At 60.2% G+C, this 24,977-nt stretch overlaps 1 protein-coding gene across 1 annotated transcript in view; it reads left to right on the top strand.

The window, feature by feature from the left end:
• Positions 1 to 14,483, top strand: part of BRD1 (bromodomain containing 1) — a 35,203-nt gene extending 20,720 nt beyond the window's left edge. Inside the window, 7 exon segments of the mRNA XM_027540476.1 lie at positions 1,228 to 1,488; positions 6,312 to 6,416; positions 11,050 to 11,185; positions 11,529 to 11,656; positions 11,874 to 11,983; positions 12,707 to 12,861; positions 13,345 to 14,483. Coding sequence (XP_027396277.1) covers positions 1,228 to 1,488; positions 6,312 to 6,416; positions 11,050 to 11,185; positions 11,529 to 11,656; positions 11,874 to 11,983; positions 12,707 to 12,861; positions 13,345 to 13,528 — 1,079 coding nt within the window. The 3' untranslated portion in view covers positions 13,529 to 14,483.
• Positions 14,484 to 24,977: the final 10,494 nt, after the last annotated feature.

Raw genomic sequence — 24,977 nt, forward strand, 5'->3', positions numbered from 1 at the left:
TAAGTGACACAGGAATCATAGAGGGTCGCTTTCACTGGCTTCTTCTCTGTTTGCCGTGTGGTGTGTATCTTACACTCAGCACATCTCTGCTGAGAGCATCCACGTTTCAGGTGCCCACTTGAGAGACACATGAGCCGTGGCCCGAGTGGGACAGCAGGTCGCCCTGATACAGACCAGGGAGCAGTGTCGCTCGGGCCGTGTGCTCAGGTGGGCCTGGGGGCCTGTGAGGACGTCCTGTGGCAGAGGAAGCCCCTGGCGAGGGAGTAGGGAACAGGTGCAGGCCCTCCCTGCTGGGGTCTGCCTACCTCACGAGGCGGCCTCCAGAGGGACGTCCTGTGTGCGCTGGCTCTCCCAGGTCCTATCCCCTCCCCCACCTGAGCGCTCGGGGTCGGGAAGGGGCGCCAGCCGTGCAGGAAACAGCCGGGCGCGTCACTGTGAGTCTCTGCATCCATTTCCGCGCCCAGGTTTTCACGAAGGATGGACTGGGGCGAGAAGCGCACTTGTGTCCCCTCTGCGTTTGGGCAGCCCCGGGCCCCTCCCCACGGTGTCCTCTGCCCGAGGGCAGGCCAGATGCTACAAGGCTTTCGGATGAGATAGGATTTCTTGCTGTGAGCCTTCCCATCTGTGGCGTCCTGTTAGGACGCGCTGTTACTCGATTCCCTGCACTGGCTTCTTGCTCTTCTCGTAATGAGGTGGGCGCTTTAGGGAGAGGTTTGCCGGTGGAGCAAGGGCGTCTCCTTGACTGATGGCCGCGCTGCCGTGCTTTTTGTCCCAGGTCTGTCTGCAGGGGGTTCTGTAGACTCCTTTAGTTTCTTAGCCGCCTCTCACTGACTCAGGGTAGTCACTTTATACGTTTTGGTGTTTGGCTGAAATTGAGAATTCGTTAAGGATTTTTCTTATAAATATGCCCCAAACACAGGATTACCTGTGAACTTTGCAGCCCAGTTAAAAAAAGCCACATAGCCACCTGGGACTGTGACTTGGGCTCAGATGCACTGGCCCCGAGCTGGCACCCCTGGCTGGTCTGGACCTCTTTCCGGCCCTTCTTTGCCTGGGCACCTGGTCTCGGTGGGAGAGCTCAGCGTCCCCGGGCGCGGCCCCGGCCCCCGTGTCTGCCAGTGGCACCCAGCCAGCAGGCGCCATGCGAGGCGGGCCCTGGGGCCCCTGGTGAGGGTCTCAGGTGGGCGGCGCCCATGTGGCGGCTGATGGCCGTGTCTCTGCCTCCAGTGGACAGGTTGCTGAACCCGGCCAACAGGGCCCACATGGTCCTGGAGGAGCAGCTGAGGGAGCTGCTGGACATGCTGGACCTCACGTGCGCCATGAAGTCCAGCGGGTCGCGGAGCAAGCGGGCCAAGCTGCTGAAGAAGGAGATTGCTGTCCTGCGGAGCAAGCTGAGCCAGCAGCACAGCCAGCCCCCGGCCGTGGAGTCAGGTACTGCAGGCTCGGAAGAGGACGGTGCTCCGCGGGGGCAGGAGGCCGCGGAGGAAGGTAAGCGCTCGGAGACGCTCCGGGCTGAGGCCGGGGTCTCGTCCTGTCTGCGCCGAGTTTGGCCACTTAAAAACGTTGGGGGTGAAATGAGATTTGTTTCTCGAGCGCGGTTCAGGTTGTCCACAGCCTTGCAGGGCGGTTGGAGGGTGAAGGGTCGGTGTGCCGGCAGGCACGGCCGTGTGCTGGGGTGGGAACGTGGAGCAGAGTCTCCCAGCAGGTGCCGGGTAACCCGGCAAGGCTGCTCGGGGGGAGGACTGTCTCAGCCCCCCTCCCAGGGCGTGTAAGGTAGCAGGGCCCTCCAGTGGCCCCATGCCCCTGTGGGTGGGACGCGCGCCGTGGGGGCCCCTCCCTGGGGACAGCCCCGGGCTCAGCCTGGGCTCCTGGAGGTGCCCTTCAGGTGCCCTTCGGGCGGGTGGAGGGTCCCCCCCTTCTGCCCTTCTCGCCTCACTTGGGACTTGGGTGTTTCAGGCAGCAGCACAGGCCGTGGGGTCAGGCTCCCTCCCTGCACGGCTCTTAGCAGCTGTGTGTGGTTTTTCTGAATTTTTACCACTTTGTCCAAATAAGAACAACAAAGCGGTTCATGAAAGGACGTCGAAAGCCGTCCTGCTGCTCACCCTTTGAACAGGGCCGTGGCCTCTGCGGGTGTGTGCTGGCCTGCGGCCCTGCCGTATTCTGCGGTGATGCCGTGACTCTGTGGTGCCTGTGGGCGGGTGGGCTGCTCTGTTCCAGTGGTGTCCTGGGGTCCAGCTGCCTGAGGAGCAGCGGGTAGGACCTGGATCCCTAAGCTTTCTCTGTTGGGAGAAGGTGGCCGTGTGGTGGGGCGGGGCCCCTCGTGGTGCCCTCTGCCTGGGGGGCCGTGTGCCAGCTGCAGGCTCTGGAGTGTCCCTGCTCGGGGGCGGGACTCACGCTTGGACGGTAGAGTCCAGGGCCTCCCTGCCATCAGCACACTGGCCCTGCCTGTGGGTTTGGTTCCTAGTAGCCCTTCTCCCGGGGGCCTTTGGCAGCCGGGTCTCGCTGGACTCCTTGGCTGTGCTCCCCTGTGCCCTCGGGGTTCTCAGGGTGCAGGGCGGCCCCTCCTGCCAGCCACCTCTGCTGCCCCCCGCTGCCCCTCAGGGTGAGGGCGTGCGTCTCCCTTCTTGGGGGAGAACGGGTCACCAGGTTGGTTTACTATCCACAGAGCAGCTTCTCTGAGCTCTCCCGCTATGCGGGTGTCCCTGCGGGCCCCTCATGCTGCTTCTGGGGCTGGGCCCACGTTAGAGGAAGCCAGCACAGTGGTCTGAGTGGGGCCGGCTGGAAGGGACGTGTGGGAGGAGCAGTGTGGTGGAGGTGGCTGGCCAGCGGCACGGGTGGGGGTGCCCCCTGTGAGGCGACAGACATCAGCGCTGGGGGTGTCTGTGAACAGTGGTCGGTGCAGACCGCGGAGACGGCCGCGTGTGAAGGACTGCAGGAACATGCTTGGGAACACGGTCCTGGGACGGAAATCACGCAGTATCGTCCATCACACCTGAAAGGGCAGTGGTTTCTCAACGTCTTAGTTGTCATTTGATGCTCACGGGGTTTCCCCTGGAAACCCTGATGAGGAGATGTGGGGCAGGCCGGAGGGGTGGCAGCTGGGACCTTCCCATGGTCAGCGGGGAGCCTTGCAGGCAGGTCTTCAGTTTCCAGGTTGGTTTTCTTGAGCAGTGGGGGCCCAAACAGTCAGGAGGGCGTGGCCGTGGGCCTCAAGGGGGTGTCTGCCTCCCGCTGCCACACTGCGGTCTAGTCTCAGGGTGAGGCTCTGTCTTCGCGGCTCAGGACTGGGTCCTCTCCCTCCCCAGAGGGGTAGGGGCTGCCGGGACCACTGCAGCTGAGGCTGGATGACGAGGTCACGCTCGAGTTGGGTGGGGGCACCCTGACTCGGGAGAGACGGCGGCACGGTGTCGAGTGAGGCGCCAGGCCGGGTCCCTGGTCCATGTGTAGCTTTGGTTTGGAAGCATCTCATGGGAGGTCAGTGCCCGGGGCATGGATGGTGGCGTGGGGTGCCCTGGGCAGGGCCCATGCTGATCTGTGCGTCGTGAGTTCCCTCAAGTGGGACTCCAGATGCCAGGTTTCACGCTGGTGCGTCCTGAGGCTCTGCGTTCGTTTATGCCGCGAACACGTCATTTATTCCAGATGTTCCCGGAATGTTTCTCCCGAGCAGCTGAGTGGTGTGTTAGCAACCAGTGACCGCGGGGATGGTTAGTCTAGTGTGTCGACCCCTAGGGCAGGCCCCAGAGCCAGTGACCGCAGGGAAGTCGGTCTCGTGTGTGGTCCCTGAGGGCAGACCCCCGAGCCAGGGACCGCGGGGAAGTCAGTCTAGTGTGTGGTCCCCGAGGGCAGACCCCCGAGCCAGGGACCACGGGGAAGTCAGTCTAGTGTGTCAACCCCAAGGGCTGGCCCCAGAGCCAGTGACCGCGGGGAGGTCGGTCTAGTGTGTCGACCCCGAGGGCAGGCCCCAGAGCCAGTGACTGCGGGGAGGTCGGTCTAGTGTGTCGACCCCGAGGGCAGGCCCCAGCGTCCCTGGCCAGCACCTGCTCTGTGGGCCGCCAGATGGCGGGCACAGTTCTGTCTGTTCCCGCCTGACGGATGAGAACACCGAGGCTTGGAGTCCGCGGCCCATGAGGGGCCCACAGCTGGTGGGGTGATGGTTTGCACTGGGTCACCTGAGCACCTTCTGCCGTGATCCCCGCCATCTGTGAGGCTGTGGACACCCGGGATACGTCTGTGAGCCGCGCTGGCAAACTCAGAGCCCTGAGCCATAGCGTCATCTTTGGGAGGAGGAGCGAGGCGCCCCTAAGACGAGCCCCCCTCGTGGCTGGTGCAGGCAGTGTGGGCACAGTGGGTGCCGCCGGGTTCAGGGCCTGTGTGCTGGGGGCAGCTGCCCTGGCAGGAGTGCCCAGGCCTGGGGTGGGGGCGGCCATCGTCTTGGCCTGCTGCCGAGTAGGGGCCTTGGGAGGGGCGTCCTCCACGGAGGGAGGGGTGTCCTCCATGGAGGGCGGGGCGGCTCCAGGGCAGTGCGGGTCCCCTGCCCAGGTGGAGGCAGAGGCAGATGCCGGCAGCTCGGGTATCAGGTCAGCACGAGAGCCCCTGTGGGGCCCCAGGTTGAGGGGAGAGGAGGCCTCTCTGGGGAACGAGGGGGGCCTGCTCCCAGGGAGCGTCCAGTGCTCACTCTGCCCGCCTGCAGCTCCCCAACGGGTCAGTGTCCCTCACAGCCACGGGCAGCGGGTGGGAGCTTCGTCACCAGTCACCAGCCACACGCCGTCAGCAGGACTCGAGCCCTGCCAGCTGCACACGTGTTTCCAGTTTGCACGTGTGTTTGCACTGACGTTTCTAACGGCTTTGGTCAAGGAAAGGCTTTCTCTTCGTTTTCCGAGCCGTGTCACGAGCCTTCATAGGCTCGAGTGGCGTCTGAAAGCTCTGGGCGGAGCCTGACCGCTGCCGCCCTCCTGGGCGCCAAGCCTGGCTGGCCCATCTCACTATCAGTGGGGAGAATTCACAAAACGTGCTCCGAGACATAAGTGAACCTTGGAAGTCGTGTAGCTTTTCACTTTCAAAATGACTTCGAGTTGAAAACTTTAACATTGTGCTGTTTCAGATAGATGTGGGGAGGTTTGCAGGCTTCGTCCACTAGAGACGACTTTGTGGCCGTGTGTGCTGCGCAGTCACTTCCTCTGTGTTGCACGTCTTGATGCCAGCCTCAGCCTCGATTGGAGGAAAACCTCAGTGGCTTATCCCAGAGGACGTGCCCAGCCCGTCCTCCAAGGACAGGTCTCTCCAGCTACCCAGGGCCCGGGGCTAATGCACTGGCTCTCAGGCGTCTTGTTTTGTAATTTCTAAAAGCCTTTCTAAAGAGGCTAAGATAGTCGTTGTCCAAAGATTATGTTTTTATCTTTCAAGTCAGATTTAAAATAACGAGCTTGGATTGTAACGTTTCTGAAGGCGGCACGGTCTGAGAGCCGATGGGGGGCTTCCCTGGCGCGTTTGCAGCCACTCACGGCTCCGTTTTTTGACATCAACTTAGAATGCCCTGGTCAGAAATCAGATTCACATGCTTGTTTCCTTCTGTTTGCTAACCTTGTGGACCAGGTCAGGACTGTGGGAATGCCCGCTTAGACCCCCTTAGTTACGTGACATATTTTTCTTCCTCAAGGTAAGTGACTGTCGATTGCAGCGACTGTCATGAACTCGAATGGTGTCTTGGGCTGGCGCATGTGCGGTGGTCTCAGGAGCCTCTGACCCTGGGTGCAGGTGCCGGCCGGGCGTCAGGGGCGCGCACAGTGTGGCCGTGGCTGCTTGCAGACAGTTATGTGTGATGCTGTGTTTCCTTGACTGAATTAGTGTTTTGGTGGACTTCACAATTATAGTAAGTTTTATGATAGCTTTGAATAATTATCAGCTTTCAAAAATCACTTTATTTATAATTTTTTCAGGAGATAAATCTCCCCCTAAACTTGAACCATCAGATGCATTACCTCTTCCTTCAAACTCGGAGCCTAACTCAGAACCACCAACCCTCAACCCAGTAGAACTCCACCCAGAGCAGAGTAAACTGTCCAAAAGAGTCACATTTGGTAATGAGTCACATAGCACTTGCACTCAGAGCGCGCTGCTAAGCGGACACTCTCCAGAGCCCACCCTCGCCCGTAGTGGTGCTGCGCCGGGGGCGGAGCCATCGAGCGATGTAAACAGACGCACTTCTGTTCTCTTCTGCAAATCGAAAAGTGTAAGCCCCCCAAAGTCTGCCAAGAACACTGAAACCCAGCCAACTTCTCCTCAGCTAGGGACCAAAACCTTTTTGTCTGTAGTCCTTCCGAGGTTGGAGACTCTTCTGCAGCCAAGAAAAAGGTCGCGGAGCACCTGCGGCGACTCTGAGGTGGAGGAGGGGTCCCCGGGAAAGCGCCTGGACACAGGTAAATAGCGCCACCCGTGCGCCCCCAGTCCCGGGCGGAGTCGGGTGGGGGCGCCTCCAGGGCCGGCGTTTGCCCTTTGCGTCCACGGGAGGAGACAGACGCTGTTTCTTTTGGAGAAGCACCCAGTCGCAGGCCTGACGTGGCAGCACCTCAGGGTGGCCGAGGGCTGGGGTCGGCCTGGCCTGGGGGCCCTGCTGGTCCCTTCCGGGGAGTCTGGGCCCGGGAGGCTCCCGACTGGCGGGCGCGTGGGTGCCGGGCGGCGGGCCCCTCTTCTGAAGCCTGCGGGCCCGGGTGGACGCGGCGTGCCGTCCGCCTGTGCTCTGTCCTGTGTGGCTTGGTTGGGTCACGTGCACTGAGCCGTCTGCTGCTAAGGTAGTGCGAATGTGCTTCTGGTTTATCACGAAGCTCTCGTGGCTGAGGTCTGTCTGGTGAACTCCCGTCCGCGTGCCTGCGCTCCTCAGGAGCCCCCGGGCTGTGTTTACACCGGGCACCTTCGCGCCCCTGTGCTCAGCCTGCGCTGAACCCCAGCCCTCCCGGCGGAGGCACGGGGTTTCCGTGTGGGTAAACTAGCGGTGGGTCACCCTCGCGTCCGCTCCACCGTGGCTGTGCTGCGGGTGTCTATGGAGATGTGCTGGCTGCGGACCAGAGCCGTGGCGTGAGCTGTCGGTGCGTCGGTCACAGCCACGCAGAGAAGTGCGTCCTCCCCTCTGCTGCTTGGATTTGAGCCGCAGCGCAGGTTCGCGGGGTGGGTGGGTGCCCAGCTTTCACGGAGGTGTGTCTCCGGTGCCTTGATGGATAGACCGGTCTTCTTGTCGCCAGAGTAAACTTGTGCCCATTAATTAGTTCTATTAGATAATACACTTTCCAGTAAGCACAGTGCTTTGTTTTGATGAGCTGATAGCAAGTGGGTAATTGTTGGTGCGTTGTTGGGACTCTGAGCTCTGGGCTGCGTTAGTGCCCAGGACCCAGGTTCAGATGGGTCCCTTCGTGGCGGGGCCTTTCTCAGCTAGGCTTAGTGGGAGGCGCTCCGCTGGGTTTTCTGTTGCTAGGATTCTCCTAGCAGGCCCCCTGCTGCCGGGAGGCGAGTCGGACACCGCCCTGTGGGTCTCCGGCTGCTGGACTTTTGGGGCCTCTGGGCTCCCTCCCAAGATGTCTCTGTGGAAACCACGTCACTTCTTTGCTGCCACCCCTGAGCCAAGGACGCTGCAGGTTCTCGGGTGGTGGCAGCTCTGGAAGGCGGTTCTGGAGGCCTTGCGAGTGGGCTGGGTGTGTTGGAGGTGCCGGCCCTGCGGCCCGGCTCAGGCAGAGCCCTTTCTTCCTCTCCAGACAGCGGTGTCTTCCGTCTTCCACGCGCGGTTTGTCCTGAGGGTTTGCTTGGCACCAACCGGCCTGGTCCCCGGTCCTGGTGTGGCCTCACCCGGGCGTCTGGCGGGGCTCCGTGGCTCCAAGCCACAGACTTTGCGGTCTCAGGATATGGGCATTCGCAGCCTTGCAGTTTTCCCAGAGAGCCGTTTTGTGCCTCGTAGGAAGTCCTCGGCGTCCACTGCACGCGGCAAGGCCTCCTCCTTCCAGACACGCGGGCCTCTCGCTGCAGGTGCCCCGGGGGTCATCGCGTTGGCTGTTGGTCCCAGAGCCACGTCTCCGGGGCCCGTGCTGTCTGACTGCTTCCTCTGTGCCCGCCGACTCTTGGCCCAGGCCGGGCTCCGAGCTGTCAGCCCCTCCTGTCGCGACACCTGCCACGTGGCTCCTGGCATGCGCGCTGCTCAGGGAGCGTCTGGCCTTCAGTCAGACTAAACGGCTGTTTCGCTGTTTTCCAGGTCCTCGTTTTAGCTACTAACATGCGGGCTAACTCACTCTTTGGACCCTAACTGTTCTCTCTCGCTCACCTTGGACGGGAGAAGCGGAAGGACCCCTCATCCTTGCGTGTCACCCGGTCCTTGTGGATGGCATTGGAAGCGCCACACAAAGCCCACACACAGCACCTGGAGGAGCCAGGCCGCCTACCCCGCCCGCCCCGTCAGGTGTCCGGCCGCCCGCAGGCGCTCAAGCTGGCTGGGACGTCGCGTGGCCTCCCTGCGCCCGGGGTGGCCGTGCAGAGCGAAGCCTTGGGCTGAGGCGCCCTCAGAGCCGCTGCCTCCACAGGCGACTGACGTGGACAGACCTGGCCTGTGCTCGGCCGGCCCCGGACTGGCTCTGGAGGACCTGGGGTGGAGCTGGGGCCGGCGCAGGAAGGACCGCGCTGCCCAGCCGCGTGGCGTCAGCGCCTCCGCCCTCGCTGTCTGCTGTTGGTGCTGGCCCCTGGCGTCTGCCGCCCCTGCTTCTCCGGTGCCTTGGTCGCCCCCGGGTCCCCGGGATGCATGGCTCTGTCTCTGTCACCACGCCAAATGCCTGCTGCCGGGAGCGGACGTCCTGTCCCCTGGCGTGGGCATCCGCTGACGGGGGACCCGCTGGCCTTCCTGCTGCTGCGTCTTCTTGGAGCTGGTCTGGGCACGAGCAGGGAGTCGGGATCCTACTTGCTGTGCATCTGTGTTTTCATTGAAAGGTGGAGAAACAACCCCAAATGCAGCTCCATCGCAACACTGAAAATAAAAGCTTGTAACCAAAACAGAGGCTGGCTGCGGCCCCTGCTGCCCCGCGCGTGCCCGGCGGGCTGTGGCGTGTGGGCCTGGTGCCCAGCGCACCTGTGGGAGCCTCTAGGGGCCTCCTGTCCCCGTGGTGTGAGGGTTCAGGACGCTTGCTGTGGCCCCGCCGACCGGCGTCTTGACTTGGGCCAGGGCTCCCCACTCGGCGTGTCAGTCTCTGGGATGGAGAAGGGGGTTTGAGATCCTGGGTGCCTCTGTCATCCGAGGCTTTGGCTCTGATTCCCAGGGAACCTGGGGGCTTTGGCCTGTCCCCAAAGCCACTTTTGACTGGGCCCTGACCTGACTCCTGGTGTTTCAAAGGGACCCTGTGCGAGCTCCTGCCCAGTGTCACTTCAGGCCCCGCGAGGTCTCTGGGCGGCGTGGGGCAGCTGGCAGAGCCTGGCCCTGCTCCAGCCCCGGGCCTCATGCCCTTGGGCTTGTGTGCCGCTCAGCGGGTAGCATGTGGAGGACTGCTTGACTCGCTCGTCACCCCGGGTGGGCGTGTCCCCAGCTGCCCCCGGGCCCTCTCTCCCTGGTGTCGCTCGTCACCAAGTGTGGGCATGGGCAGGGCTGTCGGCGCCGTCTCCCCGGGATGTGCTCAGGGTCCTGGGGCTGGCCCGTCTCCCCCTTTTCCCGCCCTCTGTCGGCCTTGGGAGGGCGGCTCCCGCCTCCCGCCGTGTGCTGGGGCCGCAGACGGCAGGCCCCGTTGACCCCTCACCGAGCCCTTCCCAGGCGCCGGGTGCCTGTGGGGGTGAGGCTGCCCGTCACCCTCTCGGGGTCCTCCTCTCCGCCAGCAAAGGCAGCTGAGCGGCTTGGAGGGCGGGGGGAGGCGGCCCCCAGCTCTGGTTCCGTGGCTGAGCACCCTTGGCCCTGCTGTCCCTGAGGGCGTGTCTGGGCCTGGCCCCGCGTTGGTCTGTCTGGGGGCTTCCTGGGGGTGTGGGTGGGGTCTCAGAGCTCCCTTTGCAGGGCTTTTGCCCGGGGACCTGGCCCCTGGGCTGAGACGAGACACGTGCTTTCTCTGGGTGGTTTGGTCCAGGTTCCAAAAATGAGTGTAACACCCCTGACTACCTGTGGCTGCTACTTATAAGTAAATAAGACTTGGTAGGAGAGAGAGAGTGCCAGGCCTGGGGTGCGTCCGGCAGAGCCGCAGCCTCCTGACCGGCTCACTGTGGGCGGGGCAGCAGAAAGCGCGCTGTCTTCCTGCATCTTTGAGGCTGTCTGGTAAAGGGTCTCCATGTCTCCTTTTATTTACAGAGAAGTATGTACAGCAGATGAGAAAACCAGTAATCAGCCAGTTCCTTCAAAACATTTTTAAAGAAATAGATTTTTAGATTTTTGAAGCATGAGGAATGGGATTCTTTTGGGGGAAAAGGCACCTCCACCCTGCAGCCGTCGCCCAGAGGGGCCGGGCCGGGCCGGGCCGGGCGTCGCTGGACACGCCTCGGGCTCCTGGCACCTCGTGACCCGGCGGGTGGGGCGCTTGGTCTCCTCCCTGCCTCCTGCTGGCGTGGACTTCTGGGGCAGGACCTGAGGTTGGCTCTGAGGTCCTCCTCGACCTGCGGCCTGATGCCGTGGGCCTGTGGGCCGCTTGCTCTTCGGGCCTCCTGGCCTCCTGTGTGCTGTGGCAGGCTCGGTGTGAGTGGCTTCCAGACACAAGGGTCCCACGCGGACCAGACGCTTGTGTTGGGTCTCAGGCTCTGGAGGGCTGGGGACCCTGCTCGTGCTTTGTCTTGGAAGAAGATGTTCCTTCGCTGGGGACGTGCAGATCCCCTGGAAGCCTACCCAACCCCCACCCCGCAGGCTCAGGGCCTCGGTCAGTGGGACGGGAGCGTCCAGGAAGGAATAGCCGGTGTCTCTTTGCCTTCGTGGGATCTGTGTTTCCACTCAGTTCCCCCCTTCCTTGCGTCTCCTTGTACTGGGCGCGTGGGTGTGGGTTGCAGGGTGCGTTTGTCTGTGTTGTCCCGATTTAGAGAGCTGGTGAGCTCAGGGCTGCACGCACACTTGTTTTTCAGGTCTCACCAATGGCTTTGGGGCCGCGCGGGGCGAGCAGGAGCTGGGCGGTGCCCCGGGGAGGACCGCCGCGCCACGCCGCCGCTGCGCCTCCGAGTCCAGCATCTCCTCCAGCAGCAGCCCGCTCTGCGACGCCAGGTGGGCCCCGGGTGTGCCTGCTCCCCGCCACCCGCTCTGTGGAGCTCACGGTGGGGAAGGCACCGTGTGAGAGCTGAGCACAGCTTGCGGACGAACAGGCCGCGTCCATACGGGCTTCCCAGCCTGGTTTGTCGCGGCGATGGCTGGGAGCCCCTGGCGTCCTGTGGTTAGGACCTGGCACTCTCATTGCCTGGCCCAGGCTGGTCCTTGGTTGGGAAACTGAGATCCCACGTGGTGGAGCCAAAAAAAAGTGGCTGTAGCCCACACCGCCTCCCCTGAACAACCCCCACGCCGGGCACCCGTGCGCTCTGGGTGCTGACAGTCTGTCCGCTTCCCCCTGAAGCTTCAGCGCACCGAAGTGCGGCCGCGGCAAGCCGGCCCTGGTCCGCAGGCACACGCTGGAGGGCCGCAGCGAGCTGATATCCTGCATCGAGAACGGGAACTATGCCAAGGCAGCGCGCATTGCTGCTGGTGAGTGTGTGCCCACCAGCCCTGCGCGCAGCGGGAGGTGCCGGAACCCCGAGGCCCGGGGCTGCGGAGCGGGGCGGGGCGCAGCTGCAGAGGACTCCGACACCACGCTGGGCCACCCAAGTCCCCCGGTCCTGGTGTCCAGGTGATCTTAGGTGCGCGGCCCAGCGGGTCCTGAGGGCCCTGCCGTGACTCCCCTCTCCCCCACTCTTCTCCCCAGAGGTCGGGCAGAACAGCATGTGGATATCCACCGACGCGGCCGCCTCCGTCCTCGAGCCCCTGAAGGTCGTGTGGGCCAAGTGCAGTGGCTACCCCTCGTACCCGGCCCTGGTGAGTGCGGTGGGCGGGTCAGGGTGTGCAGGCACCCAGCCTCGGGGCCGCGTCCCCCGCTCCTGGGCCTGGGGCCACCCCAGCAGCGCTTGGACAGGTGTCCTGGGAGACCCCACGTGGAGTCGGGGTCTCAGGGTGTTGGGCAGTCAGGGTATCAGGGAGTCGGGGTGTGGGGGTCTCAGTTGGGGACTCGGAGTCAGGGCCTCAGGGTGTCGGGGAGTCGGGGTGTGGGGTTCTCAGAGTTGGAGTCTTGGAGTCGGGGTCTCAGGGAGTGGGGGTGTCGGGGTGTGGGCATCTCAGAGTTGGGGTCTCAGGGTGTTGGGGAGTCCGGGTCTCAGGGTCGGGGTCTCATGGTGTCGGGGTGTCAGGGTGTGGGTGTCTCAGAGTTGGGGTCTCAGGGTGTTGGGGAGTCAGGGTGTCAGGGTCGGGGTGTGGGGGTCTCGGGGTCGGGGTCTCAGGGTGTTGGGGTATCAGGGTCTTGGGGTCAGGGTGTGGGGGTCTTGGGGTCAGGGTCTTACGGTGTTGGGGAGTCAGGGTGTCGGGGTCGGGGTCTCGGTGTTGGGGAGTTGGGGTGTTGGGGTCGGGGTGTGGGGGTCTCGGGGTCAGGGTCTCACGGTGTCGGGGTGTCAGGGTCTCGGGGTCGGGTGTGCCTGGCGTCCCTTCCCGCCCACCGCTCTCTGGCCGCGCAGCCTGTGCTGTGACCTCGCGCCCCGCTCTGTGCAGATCATTGATCCTAAGATGCCGCGCGTGCCTGGCCACCACAACGGGGTGACCATCCCCGCCCCGCCGCTGGACGTGCTGAAGGTCGGCGAGCACATGCAGACCAAGGCCGACGAGAAGCTCTTCCTCGTGCTCTTCTTCGACAACAAGAGGAGCTGGTGAGCGCGGCCCCGCTGAGCGCGAGCAGGCGCTCAGCCTCCCCCGTGGCGGGCGGGGATGCGGGCGCTGGGCCCCTGGGTCCACGTGCACCCTGCGGGCCCCACTCAGGCTCCTGGACCCCTGTCTCTGCAAGGGCTGCTCCTGCCGTGGCTGCACGGCCTTCTCCTCCGCAGCCCCCGCCCCGAGGCCTGTGTGAGGCCGACCACCCTGTGCGGGGCCTGCGGTGCCCCAGGTCAGTGGGGGGCGTCTTGCTGACCCTGCCTCCCCCAGCCGGCCGCCCTGCTGAGTTCCGCTGGGCAGCCCTGCCCTCCGCCGGCTGGGGAGCGGTGTGCCTGGAGGTCAGGCGGGGGCGGTGGGAGTGCCCGCAGGGCCCGCGCTCTGGGGTTCCGAGGCGCTGCCTGGGGTGTGGAGGCCGGGCGTGTGCGGGGTCGCCATGGGCAGGCGGTGCGCTCGGGCCTCACATTCTGTTTTCTTCCTCAAAGGCAGTGGCTTCCGAAGTCCAAGATGGTCCCTCTGGGCATTGACGAGACGATAGACAAGCTGAAGATGATGGAGGGCAGGAACTCGAGCATCCGCAAGGCCGTGAGGGTCGCCTTCGACCGCGCCATGAGCCACCTGAGCCGCGTGCATGGGGAGCCGGCCAGCGACCTCAGCGACATAGACTGAGGGGCGGCCGCCCAGTGTGCAGAGCTGTACATGCTGTACATTGTTCACCACTTAACTTATTCTGAGTTTTAGGGTTAGTTGAGTTCTTTCTCCCAGGGAGGGGGAGGTTTTCTTTTCCGGTTTTCTAGGACCCATCCCCATCTGGCGCCGTGACGGCGTGGGCGCATCCCGGGCGCCGCTCCATGCCCCTCACAGGGCACCGGCCGGATGCTGCTGGCGTCATTTCTTCCATCTGTAGCGCTCTCTCTCTCTCTCTTTTTTTTTAAAGACTTTTGAATGTTTAATAATTTTGTAAATCATACTCTTTACACAGAGTACCACTATTTAATAGACGGGATGTACATTTACAATGACAAATGTGTATTTTAAGAAAGAAAATGACATTATTTTGAATGGTACTTTGTGGAAAGAGGTGGAGAATAAATTTATGCCGCGTGCATCACTCGCAAATCACCAAAAACACTCCGCCGCCTCCGTGAGGGCCGGGGCGGGCCTCCCGGGCCTCCCCTGCAGCCTGGCCCACCTGCCAGCCTCCCACGGTGTGCCTCCCAGCGGGTTATTTATTGTAGAAAGTGTATTCATTTGCTTTATAATGAAAAATAAATTTGCAGAAGTATATTGATATGCATTTTTATACAGGCACATAAAAATTCAACTTGCTTTGGGAGCAGGATGTGGTTGTTGTATAAATGACTCTGGCTGTGTGTGCTTTGATTTTGTAACTTGTAATCTTTTGTTTACAATGAGGGGCTTTCTGTAACTCGTTTTAATTTAGAACACTTTGGTAGCAATAGAAACTTTGGATACGTTTTTTATGGTACATGTGATGTACATAGGATTAGTACTTTATTTTTATTTTTAAGAGGTAAAAGCATTATGTTAGGGGAAAAGGTAGGGTGGGTTTCCAAAATTGCATTTTTTATATAAAAAAAATAAAGTCAAGATTTGGACGGTGTGGCCCTTTCATTCCTGCCTCCCTAGCACGCCGAGCGGCCGGCGGCCGGGCTGGGGAGGGCGCCCCGGCCTGCGCCTGCCCCTGGCTCGTGCCCCGCCTTCATCTCTCGTGTTCTGGGGTGTCGTTATTTATTATTTCACCTAATCATATTTTTATTTTAAAATGGTAGCTTGAAACTTTAAATGTTTTTTTCTTTTCAGTTTCCATTGTTTGTAACATTTCCATAGAAACTTGAAAATAAACATCTTCCTTGGATAGCTCTGTCCCGTGTCTGACGGCCGCCTTCTCTCTGCCGGCATCCCGGGTCCCCGTGGACGGCCTGCTGGGGCTGCCTTGCCGTGGTGCGGCCTTGGCCGTGGTCCGGGGGGACGAAAGGGACAGAGCCCTCCCGCCCAGGGCTGTGCTCGTGGTGGGGTGGGGGCTCCTGCACCTCCGCTCTGGGGCTGCCCCGCCTCTCAGGGCCGCCCGCTTGGCCCTGCCCGAGTGCAGCCTGCCAGTCTGCCCAGGTTCTGTGGTGTAGGCACGGACGTTGGCATTGCCGCTGCTTGCTCTGCTGTGAGGTTCCACCGGGCGCGCCCAGCCTGGCAGCGGCTCCTCTAATGGAGGCAGCCCCAGGGAGCCCCCATCTCGGAAGCTCCCTCAGCCCAGGGCTGACGGCCTGGCCCCCGACCCTGGGCAGGGGCGTGGTGGGTGGGGCTGCTGGCGGACCCCTGCCCGGGCCGAGGGCACCTTGTGTCCTTAGCTTGGATCATGCCCCAAGGGCCCTGGGGCTCCAGGATGCAGATGTTTCACGGTTGAGAGAAAGATTTGTCCAAAGTCCAGTCTCCTGGGGCCCGACTCCAGCCTGTCCCACTCTTGCTTCCAGCTCATCTGTCTTCCCCATCTCTGTTTCAGACAGGAGTACAGTGCGGGCTGCTGAGAGCTTGGAGTGGGTGTGGGGTGGTGTGTGCCCGCTGGGGGTGTTGGCCAGCCTGGGCGCACTGCTCCCTGGGTCCTCCTGCACTTCGGTCTCTGGCCAGGGTGTAGCATCTCGTCGATAGTCTGAATTCTGTCCCTCGCAGGGTGGTTTAAAGTGCGGGCACCTGTGTTTGGGGTCTCTTGGCCCTGGGTCATACGGAGGTGTCCTGGGCCTGGTGGAGACAAGGCCTCGGGTGGGCAGTGTCGGGGCTGGTGGAGGGGAGTAGGTTTTCCCAGGGGCTGTGTGGGGAGAGGATGGGTCCTGGGGGACCAGTGGGCAGGGGGCAGTTTCTGTGTGTGAGGGTCTGCACAGATGGCTGGGGGCCCTCGGGCTGGTCTCTCAGCTTCTGCAGCTAACCCCGTGTGCTCTCTGCTCAGGGCCCTGGCCCTACTGACTTGAGGCCACAGGGGCAGAGACTGGACACGGGTCTCCTGGGCCAGGCAGAGGAGCCTGCGCCCCCGCCGAGCGTGGCCCTGGTGTCCAGCTCCCAGCCTGTCCTGGGGCATTCTGTGTTGAAGGCAGTGTAGACGGTGCTTGTTAACGGGGCTGGGGCTCCCGACCTGTTCCCTCACACAGGGCCCCCCAGTGGTGCGGCTCCCCTAGTCCTGTGGGCGGCACTGAGCAGGGCAGGGATCCTTGCGTCTCCCTGCATGCCCTCTGTGGGGCCCTCCGTTCCAGATGTGTCTTCCTGGCCCCCCTCCAGGCCTGCTCTGTGGGTATGGTGGACTCCCCACTCCTGAACCAGGTACATCTGGCTTCATGGGGGAGGAGGGATCAGCGGTCCCCCAAATCCTTCCCCACAAACCAGGGGCTGACTCTAGGCTGGGGAGACTGTTCACACCCCCCTCACCCCGAGAACTTGTGGGGTCAGGTCTTGCCACCCTCACTCAGACCCCAGCCCCTCCTGGGACCCCCCCCAGGGAACACCATCCATGGGCAGTTGAGGCCCCTAGCTTCATCCTTGAGCCCCAGGCTTCCAGAACCGAGTTCTGTGGGGTGGGGAGTGGCCTCTGCTATAGTGCCTGCTGCTGAGATATCAGCCGGCCTCCCCCACCGCGTTCTGCTTGTGTGTTGTAATGAAGCCTCTTGAAATAAAGGCCACACCTCCAGGCTCCTCTGCAGCTCGGTGAGGCCTGGGGACCAGATAGATGCTAAGTAACTGGGAGCACCACTGCCAGGAAGTGTCCTCCAGGTGGGAGGAGTTTCCTCTTGCTGGCTGGAATGTGGATGGGGTGGTTGGCGCCAGAGCAGCCATTCTGGGTCCTGTGGAGAGTGGCAGAACCACAAGATTGATGGAGCCTGGGTCTCTGGTGCAAGCACAGAGTTTGCCTTTTGTGAAATGCAACTCCTATTTTATGGCAAGACAGAAGTTTGTACAAAAGCGTTCTCCACCCTTTGGCCCACTCTCTTCCCCTGCTGTGCCTTGCGTGGGGCATCTGCAATATGCAGCAACCACGCTTTCCCCATTGGCAGAAATACCTGCTCAGCCATGAAAACCAATACTCTCCCAGTGTCAGCAAGACAACTCCTTAGAGATAAATTCCTTCTTAATCTCCTGAGGGGCCATGATGACACTTACATCTGGGTTATGTAAACTGTCAATAATACGTCATTTGATGTCCAACCCTCAAGGTTGAGGTATAAGGTCTCAAAAGCCTTGTCTCACTGTGCCTCGACGTGTAATGGGCAGGACAGTTCTCGGAGCTTACCAACACGTCCTTCCCGGGTTATAACCCTCAAATTTGGCTCAAATGAAATGTTCCATTTCTTATGTAGCTTGACTGATTAATTTTTCGTCAATACCATGAATCCTGAAGACTTTATGTGATGTGTGTTTGTGGCAAGTCACTTCAGTCCTGTCTGATTCTTTGAGACCCCATCAACTGTAGCCCACCAGGCTCCGCTGTCCATGGGATTCTCCAGGCAAGAATACTGGAATGGGTTGACATTTCCTCCTCCAGGGGATCTTCCCAACCCAGGAATCGAACCTGAGTTTCCTGTATTCTCCTCCTGCATTGCAGGCAGATTCTTTACAAGTGCCATTTGGGAAGCCCGATAGTTCACCAATAGGACAGAAAAAAACGGGCAAACGGTGGACTCGTTTCACAGAAAAGTAAGTACAATTGGCTCTACACATGTTGAAAAAAATGCTGAATTTCACGCATAGTAATAGAAACGCAAATTACAGAGGCGCCATAAAGGCCATTTTAAACCTTCGGGAGGGCAGAGAAGCAAGACGGGGCGCGGGACGAGTGCCCCTGGCGGCTGGAGGACGCCACGCCGAGCCGGTCGGGCCCCACGCTGGTCATCCGGCCGGAGCCCTTCCGGCCCCGACGCTGCCTGAGTGACGAGCCGTGAGCTGTGTCCACCGCGAGAAGCGCTCTCCCAGGCGGCAGAATCTGGGAAGAGCCACGGTTGGCAGCGCCCTTGACGTCCACAGGCAGGGAGCGGGGGGGCCGTCAGAGACACAGTGCACGGGGGTCCTCACGGCCTTGACCCCTGACGGGGGAGGGTGGACACTGTGTGCCCTGCTGGGTCAGAGGGGGTGCCCGCTTGCATCTGCGGGGACTACATGCAGAGACCCGATCCCCAATCCCCGGAGCAGGCCCGGAGCCAGGCAGCCCAGGGGCTCCCTCCAGGTGAGGCCGGGTGGGCGGGGGTCCAGCCTGGGGTCCGACAAGGACCAACCGGTGTCCAGCTGCTCCTGGTGCCCATGTAAAAGGTCTCTGCTCCACGGCCAGGCAGCCGGGGCTGCGGGAACTGGCCTCGGGTCGGGGGACACTGGCTGGCTGGGGGCTCCTCGGGGCTCGTGTGCTTCCTCCCCGCTGGGGGCCCCGCTGTTTGTAACCCAGACTCTCACTTTAAAATACCTCATGTCACTGTTGCGTTGGCTTCTGCCATAAATGACGTGAATGAGCGACAGGAACACACGTCCCCTCCCTCCTGAACCTCCCCACCCCACGTCCAACCCTTTAGATTGTCACAGAGCGCCCCTCCCGCAGCTTCCACTCCCAGTCCCATGGTTATCACCCCACTTGACACATGAGACTTGTGTTTAAAAATAAATGCTTACCTGTCCTGGAGGACTTATTTTATTTGGTCTTAAAAAGCAATATACACAAAGATATTGAAAATTAAAAATTCATCAGTGCTCTAAGACTCCATCGGGCTCACCGAGACACAAGGGGGTGACTTGTCAAGGTGGCTGGGAGTGGGGGGCCTGGGCTCTTTGTTGCAGATTTGGGGAGACACCACGGAGGGCAGAGACTCCTTGGGAAATCCGTCTGACGGCGTTCTGTTGCCTTATCTCATTAACGTGCTTCTTTTGTTGCAAATGAAAAGCGTCTCTTGTAGTACTAACTCCCACCCTGGAGCCTAGACCCTCCAGGCCCTCACGCCTCCCTCCACCTGCCCTACCAGAGGAGGCCCCCAGGGTAGACGTACAGAGAGGTCTGAGGGCCGTGGTCGTGTCCGGGTTGGTGGGCGGCCCTGTGCACTGGACCCGGGCTGGGTCGGGGTAGGGGGTGGGCGGTAGCCCCAGGCCCTCCTGCTGTTATTAACCAGTTCAGCTCAGTCTGTCCGACTCTTTACCACCCCATGGACTGCAGCCCACCAGGCCTCCCTGTCCTTCACCAACTCCTGGAGTTTATTCAAACTCATGTCCACTGAGTCAGATAAAACAGCCATAGTTGGAAAGTGTTCCCTGGGTATCTCTAGTTTTCCTGAAGAGATCTCTGGTCTTTCCCATTCTCTTGTTTTCCTCTATTTCTGTGCATTGATCGCGGAGGAAGGCTTTCCTATGTCTCCTTGCTATTCTTTGGAACTCTGCATTCAGATGCTTATATCTTTCCTTTTCTCCTTTGCTTTTCTCTTCTCTTCTTTTCAAAGCTGTCTGTAAGGCCTACTCAGACAGCCATTTTGCTTTTTTGCCTTTCTTTTCCATGGGGATGGTCTTCATCCCTGTCTCCTGTACAATGTCACGAACCTCCGTCCATAGTTCATCAGGCACTCTGTCTATTGATCTAGGCCCTTAAATCTATTTCTCACTAACACTGTATAGTCAGTCATAAGGGATTTGATTTAGGTTAGGTTATATGTGAATGGTCTGGTGCTTTTCCTACTTTCTTCAATTTAAGTCTGAATTTGGCAATAAGGAGTTCATGACCTTAGCCATAGTCCACTCCCGGTCTGGTTTTTGCTGACTGTATAGAGCTTCTCCATCTTTGGCTGCAAAGAATATAATCAATCTGATTTTGGTGTTGACCATCTGGTGATGTCCATGTGTAGAGTCTTCTCTTGTGTTGTTGGAAGAGGGTGTTTGCTATGACTAGTGTGTTCTCTTGGCAAAACTCTGTTAGCTTTTGCCCTGCTTCATTCCGTATTCCAAGGCCAAATTTGCCTGTTACCCCAGGTGTTTCTTGACTTCCTACTTTTGCATTCCAGTCCCCTATAATGAAAAGGACATCTTTTTTGGGTGTTAGTTCTAAAAGGTCTTGTAGGTCTTCATAGAACCATTCAACTTCAGCTTCTTCAGTGTTACTGGTTGGGGCATAGACTTGGATTACTGTGATACTGAATGGTTTGCCTTAGAAATGAACAGAGATCATTCTGTCATTTTTGAGATTGCATCCAAGTACTGCATTTCGAACTCTTTTGTTGACCATGATGGCCACTCCATTTCTTCTAAGGGATTCCTGCCCACAGTAGTAGATATAATGGTCATCTGAGTTAAATTCACCCATTCCAGTCCATTTCAGGTCGCTGATTCCTAGAATGTCGACATTCACTCTTGCCATCTCCTGTTTGACCACTTCCAATTTGCCTTGATTCATGGACCTAAGATTCCAGGTTCCTATGCAATATTGCTCTTTACAGCATCGGGCCTTGCTTCTATCACCAGTCACATCCACGTTGGGTGTTGTTTTTGCTTTGGCTCCATCCCTTCGTTCTTTCTGGAATTATTTCTCCACTGATCTCCAGTAGCATATTGGGCACCTACTGACCCAGGGAGTTCCTCTTTCAGTATCCTATCATTTTGCCTTTTCATACTGTTCATGGGGCTCTCAAGGCAAGAATACTGAAGTGGTTTGCCATTCCCTTCTCCGGTGGACCACATTCTGTCAGACCTCTCCACCATGACCCGCCCGTCTTGGGTGGCCCCACGGGCATGGCTTAGTTTCATTGAGTTAGACAAGGCTGTGGTCCATGTGATTAGATTGGTTAGTTGTCTGTGATTGTGGTTTCAGTATGTCTGCCCTCTGATGCCCTTTCTTAGCGCCTACCATCTTACTTGGGTTTCTCTTACCTTGGATGTGGGGTATCTCTTCATGGCCGCTCCAGTGCCATGGAGCCAGCAGAAGATATTAAGAAGAGGTGGCAGGAATACACAGAAGAACTATACAAAAAAGATCTTCACGACCCAGATTATCACGATGGTGTGATCACTCACCTAGAGCCAGACATCCTGGAATGTGAAGTCAAGGGGGCTTTAGGAAGCATCACTACAAACAAAGCTAGTGGAGGTGATGGAATTCCAGTTGAGCTCTTTCAAATCCTAAAAGATGATGCTGCGAAAGTGCTGCACTCTATATGCCAGCAAATTTGGAAAACTCAGCAATGGCCACAGGACTGGAAAAGGTCAGTTTTTGTTCTAATCCCAAAGAAAGGCAATGCCAAAGAATGCTCAAACTACCACACAATTGCATTCATCTCACACGCTAGTAAAGTAATGCTCAAAATTCTCCAAGCCAGGATCAAGCTGCTTTTAGAAAAGGCAGAGGAACCAGAGATCAAATTGACATCCGCTGGGTCATCGAAAAAGCGAGAGAGTTAAAAAACGTCTATTTCTGCTTTATCGACTATGTCAAACCCTTGTGTGGATCACAACAATCAGTGGAAATTCTTCAGAAGGTGGGAATCCCAGACCACCTGATCTGCCTTATGAGAAACGCGTATGCAGGTCAGGAAGCAACAGTTAGAACTGCACATGGAACGACAGACTGGTTCCAAATAGGAAAAGGAGTTCGTCAAGGCTGTATATTGTCCCCCTGCTTATTTAATTTCTATGCATCATGAGAAACGCTGGGCTGGAAGAAGCACAAACTGGAATCAAGATTGCCGGGAGAAATACCAATAATCTCAGATATGCAGATGACACCACCCTTATGGCAGAAAGTGAAGAGGAACTAAAGAGCCTCTTGATGAAAGTGAAAGAGGAGAGTGAAAAATTGGCTTAAAACTCAACATTCAGAAAACTAAGATCATGGCATGTTGTTCCATCACTTCATGGCAAATAGATGGGGAAACAGTGGAAACAGTGAGATACTTTATTTTGGGGGGCTCCAAAATCACTGCAGATGGTGACTGCAGCCATGAAATTAAAAGACTCTTCCTCCTTGGAAGGAAAGCTATGACCAACCTAGACAGCATATTAAGAAGCAGAGACATTACTCTGCCAACAAAGGTCCGCCTAGTCAAATCTATGGTTTTTGCAGTAGTCAGGTATGGATGTGAAGGTTGGACTATAAAGAAAGCTGAGCGCCGAAGAATTGATGCTTCTGAACTGTGGTGTTGGAGAAGACTCTTGGGAGTCCCTTGGACTGCAAGGAGATCCAACCAGTCCATCCTAAAGGAAATCAGTCCTGAATATTCATTGGAAGGACTGATGTTGAAGCTGAAACTCCAATACTTTGGCCACCTGATGGGAAGAGCTGACTCATTTGAAAAGACCCTGATGCTGGGAAAGATTGAGGGTGGGAGGAGAGGGGATGACAGAGGATGAGATGGTTGGATGACATCACTGACTAAATGAACATGGGTTTGAGTAAGCTCCGGGAGTTGGCGATGGACAGGGAGGCCTGGCGTGCTGCAGCCCCTGGGATCGCAGAGAGTTGGACATGGCTGAGAGACTGAACTGAGTTGAACTGAGTTGGAAAGTGGCGCCCTCCGTTCCTCTTCCCTCTGCCCCTCCGTGTCCTCTGTGAGCCTGGCTTCCGTGACCTGTCCCGGTGGGGGTGGGCCTCAGTGGATGACCACCAAGGTCTGAGGACAGGCCGATCCTGCTCTGCTCTGCCGGGGGGTGAAGCTGGTGGTCCTGGGGTGGGGGCTACAGGTGGGGGGCAGCCTGGCCCGTGGCCCCCGCAGCAGCGGCTCCCTGGCTGTGCTGGTGATTCTGTGCTTTCTGCACATAAATCACGTGTGTCTCGCACATGCGCCGGCCGCGCCTGTGACGGCTGCATGTCCTCAGAGAGACGGCAGATTTGTTTTAATTTGTACGTAGCAGATGCTGCGACTTTGCTGGCGCACCCAGTGGATCGTGGCCTCTGTGAATATTAAGCAATCCGGAGCCCAGAGGTGCTCAGCTCAGGGCTGGGGGCTGGTGTGGACCTGGGAACTTGACTCCCCGCACTCAGCTGCCCACCCCAGCCTGGGAGCCCCACATGCCCCTGACCCACGCACGGTGGCCCCCGAGTAAGTCCTCCCCACCGGACTCCTCACGCCTCTGTGAGCACCCAGCCAGCAGGGGCAGGAGGCTCGGTCCACAGGAGATGATGACCGGACTCCACGGCCACTGCTGCTGAGGGGGGCCCTGGGGAGCCGATGGCCTCCCGGGAGGGAGATGCCTCTGGTTTGGGGGTGCTGGGGCCCCACCGTGGCTCCCCCAGTACTGCCACCAGACCCAGGCCTTCTCTGTCCTCTGCACAGAGACAGCCCTCACGGCACATCTGGGTCTGGGGCAGCCCTGCTGGGCATGCACCAGCTCCCCATCCACCCCTGCCAGCCCCCTGCACTGCTTTCCAGACCCCAGGCCTTTGTCTCCTGGGCTGCAAGCCTGGCAGGGCCCTCCTTGGGCAGTGCCCCCCAGCCCGGCCTCCTTGGCCTCCCTTCTCCCTTCAGCCTCCTCCTCTGGGTCTTCCTCGAGCCCCCTGGTTACTGAGCCTCCTTCCTCTAGCCCATCTGTTCTCCCCCACCTTTGTGCATGTATCTACTTGGGTCCACAGCTGTTTTCTGGAGGCGCCCCTGAGAGGCCTGGGGAGGGGCGTAAGACCGCCACCTGGACAAGGGTACCATGTTAGCTAGCTAGGGGTACCACCACGCTAGCCGGACAGTTGTGCACGTTGAAGGGTGAAGTGGAGGCCGTGACGTGGCTGGACTGAGCTGTAGAGGAGGCAGGTCTGAGGCTGTGGACGGAGTCGCGCCCATGGGGGCTTCCGGGCAGAGGGGCTCTGAGGACATGGCACAGAAGCGCGTGGTGTCAGGAGGGGCGGGCGTCTCAGCTCCCGGTTCTTTCTGAGCCGGGGCCTTTGCGCTCTGCTTATTGTTACCTGGCGGGTCCTGGGTGGAGGGCAAGGCAAGGGCAGAGACCCGGCACCCGGGCAGGGGCCACGAGGCCAGGGCAAATGAGGAGGAGGAGACGCTGGGGGTGTGCTCCAAGGCCTGCGGGTCGCCCGGTGGGTGACGCCATCCGAGCTACGGGGGCCCTTGAGGCTGCGGCTCTGAGTGCAGGGCCTGGGGCCGCGCGGGGCGGCTCGCCTGCGGGGAGGTGGCGGAGGGGCCGCGTGCGCAGGCGGATCTGCAGGTCAGCGACAGCGGGCGGGGGACCTGCGGGCGGGGAACCGCGGGACGCCTGCTGACCCCTGAGCTGGGGGTCCCGGGGAGCCCTGGGGGCTGGAGAAGGCGGGGCAGGAATTCTTCAGAAAGAGGGAGGGTCCCCAGAGAGTGGGTGTGTTCAGAGCAGAGTGGTCTCGAGGGGGAGGGGCGAAAGGAGGGTCCAGGGAGGGAGGCGTCCTGGACACCAAGTGGAGAAGCTTCTAGAGGGGGGGTGGGGTGGCCGAGGGGGTTGGAAGGGAGCCGGGGGCCCCTGGGACCCTGGCGAGGTCGCCTCGATGCAGCGGGGCGGTGGAGCCGCCGAGGAGGCGGGTCCGACAGGGGCGTGGCCGGGGCGGGGCGTGGGCGTGAGCGTGGCCGGGGCGTGGCCGGTACGGGGTGGGGCCGGGGTGGGGCCGGGGTGGGGCCGGGGCGGGGCCGGTACGGGGTGAGGCGGGGGCGGGGCCGGGGCGGGGGGCATGGGCGGGGCCGGTACGGGGCGGGGCCGGGGCGGGGCCGCCTGTTCTCAGGCCCACCGTCTAGTCCCACCCAGGATAGTGCAGTCTGTGGACACGGGGGCCTCGGAGGGCCACAAGGCTTCTTTGGCCTTGAGAAGCACAGGTGCCCGGTCGGAGGGGACCTGGGACGCAGGCGAGGTCACGGCCAGAGAGACAGGAGGACAGGCCACGCGGGGAGACAGCCCACCCATAGGCCCCACCGGTCGCCCCTGGGATGTGGGATGGGAAGCCTCGGGGCCACTTTGCTTCCAGTCTTGCCGGGGGGCCGGGGTGGGGGTCCAGACCCCTGCCAGCAGCTCCCCGGGGTCCGGGAGCCGCCCTCCCAGTGGGCGGCCAGGGCCCGAGTTCTGCCAGTGAGGTCCGTGGGTGCCCTGAGGGGCTCTGGGCACAGTTGGCGATGGAGGCCCTGCCACCCACTCTTCGGGGCATGCT

This window comes from Bos indicus x Bos taurus, chromosome 5, assembly GCF_003369695.1.
Source record: "Bos indicus x Bos taurus breed Angus x Brahman F1 hybrid chromosome 5, Bos_hybrid_MaternalHap_v2.0, whole genome shotgun sequence".
Taxonomy (NCBI): Eukaryota; Metazoa; Chordata; class Mammalia; order Artiodactyla; family Bovidae; genus Bos; species Bos indicus x Bos taurus.